We start from the raw sequence: 1791 nt of genomic DNA on the forward strand, positions 1-1791 counted from the left end.
TTTCCCTTTTTGTTTTTCTGTGTCTTCCTGCTGCCTCCTTTTCGTATGTACAGACACCTTAACCTCCTCACTTTCTGCTTCAAGTGGCTGCTGCTGCTGCTGCAGCTGCTGCTGCTGCAGCTGCTGCTGCTGCTGCTGCTGCTGCTTCTGCTGCAGCGTCGGATCCCCATTCAGACCCGGATTCCGGAGCTGTGGGGGCCCACGGACTGCAGCTGCTCGCAGAGAAAGAAGACACAAACCAGCAGGGGCTGCAGAAAGAGGCAAGCTGCTGCTGCCAGCCCCCTTTGGAGCTCTTCTAATGCCAATAAGGATAAAAAGGCACTTTAAAAGAACTGGAGAGTCCTGATGGTGGAGAAGGAGAAAATAAACTGCAGCAAATGGCGGTTTTTTTCAGGTGTACAGACAGCTAGCGCAGCAGCGGCACGGCTGCTGCAGCGCAGCTGTGGAGCCCGCGGCCCCCGGCGAGCGTCCTTTTTGGGACTTTTTTTGCGGAAATGAATGAAAATGATATTTTTAATTCATTTGTTTTTGGAAGAAAAAATTTAAACGGCGAATTCCCCCCGCATCGGCTTCACCCCCCGCGGAGCCGCCGCTGCAGTCCGCAGGAACGCGGCGCGGGCAGCGGGGGCTCTGCTGCAGCTTCCGAAGCTCCTTTTGGAATTAAAATTGAAAATTTGAATTGAATTGAGTTTTTAAATTAAAATAATTAAAGAAGACAAAGACAAAGAATGCAATTCCGCGGCAGTTGCGCGCGAGCTGCTGCTGCTGGCGCTGCAGCGCTGCCGCCTCGGCCGCGTCGGCTCGAGGAAAGCTGCCCAATTTTCCCTCTTTTTCGATTTAATTTCAAATTTAATTCATGCATGCATTAAAATACATTTCTGGAGAAGTTTTTGAGCCAGCCCCCCGAGGTCCCTCATCTGCAGACCAGCCAGCAGCAAACATTGAATTCAACTTCCTCCCCCCGCAGCTGCTGCGCTGCTGCAGCAGGCCCCACAGCTGCTGCTGTAACAGTTCTCTCCGGATCCTGCAGCAGCAGCAGCGGCTCGTTGCTGCTGGGCCTTCCGGCCTTATCGACGCTGAATTCAAGTCCCAGCAGCAGCAGCAGCAGCAGCAGCAGCCGCAGCAGCAAAAAGCAACAGCTGCTGCTGCGCTGCCAGGGGTCCCAAAGATCGCAGTTTACAAGACACGGTAATGGCCTGAGCAAGAGCAGCAGCAGCAGCAGCAGCAGTAGCAGCAGCAGAAGCAGCAGCAGCAGCAGCAGCAGCAGATCCGCAAGCTCCGTCGTTTTTTTCACCCCCATCGTGGGGACCAGCAGCAGCGTCTCTAGATGGAGGGGGCAGCAGCTGCTGCTGCACGCGACGGCGCAGACAGCACTGCACACAAGCAGCAGCAGAAGCAGCAGCAGCAGCAGCAGCAGCAGCAAAGAGCTTTGCAGGAACCTTCGAGAGACGAAGGGTCTCGCTGTGCTGCTGCTGCTGCTCTTTATCATCCCTGTGCTACAAATGCGCCAGTAGACACTGCTGCTGCTGTTGCTGCAGCAGCAGCAGCAGTAGCACAGAGCGACTTCAACGAGGGTTTATTTGCTGCTGAGACGATACCAGAAGAGCAGCAGCAGCAGCAGCAGCACTGCCAGGAATCCCAGGTGACGGCAGCTCTATCCGTGTCAGTCAACATTAGACAAACAGCAGCAGCAGCAACAGCAGCAGCAGCTGCTGCTGCTGCACACGAACAAGACAAGGATGGAGAAAGAGGACAGCACCCGGCAGCAGCTGTGTCTGCTGCAGCGGCTGC

General features: G+C 55.2%; 1 protein-coding gene across 1 annotated transcript in view; it reads left to right on the plus strand.

Annotated features, from left to right (window-relative positions):
• Nucleotides 1-1327: 1327 nt before the first annotated feature.
• The window catches only part of ETH_00027170 (uncharacterized protein), a gene marked incomplete at both ends in the record, with an annotated part of 3378 nt that continues 2914 nt past the window's right edge, over nucleotides 1328-1791 (plus strand). Inside the window, one exon of the mRNA XM_013373133.1 lies at nucleotides 1328-1790. Coding sequence (XP_013228587.1) covers nucleotides 1328-1790 — 463 coding nt within the window. The remainder of the gene's footprint in view (nucleotide 1791) is intronic.

The sequence above is a fragment of the Eimeria tenella genome, genomic scaffold (assembly GCF_000499545.2).
Source record: "Eimeria tenella Houghton genomic scaffold, Eth_scaff12, whole genome shotgun sequence".
Lineage (NCBI taxonomy): Eukaryota > Apicomplexa > Conoidasida > Eucoccidiorida > Eimeriidae > Eimeria > Eimeria tenella.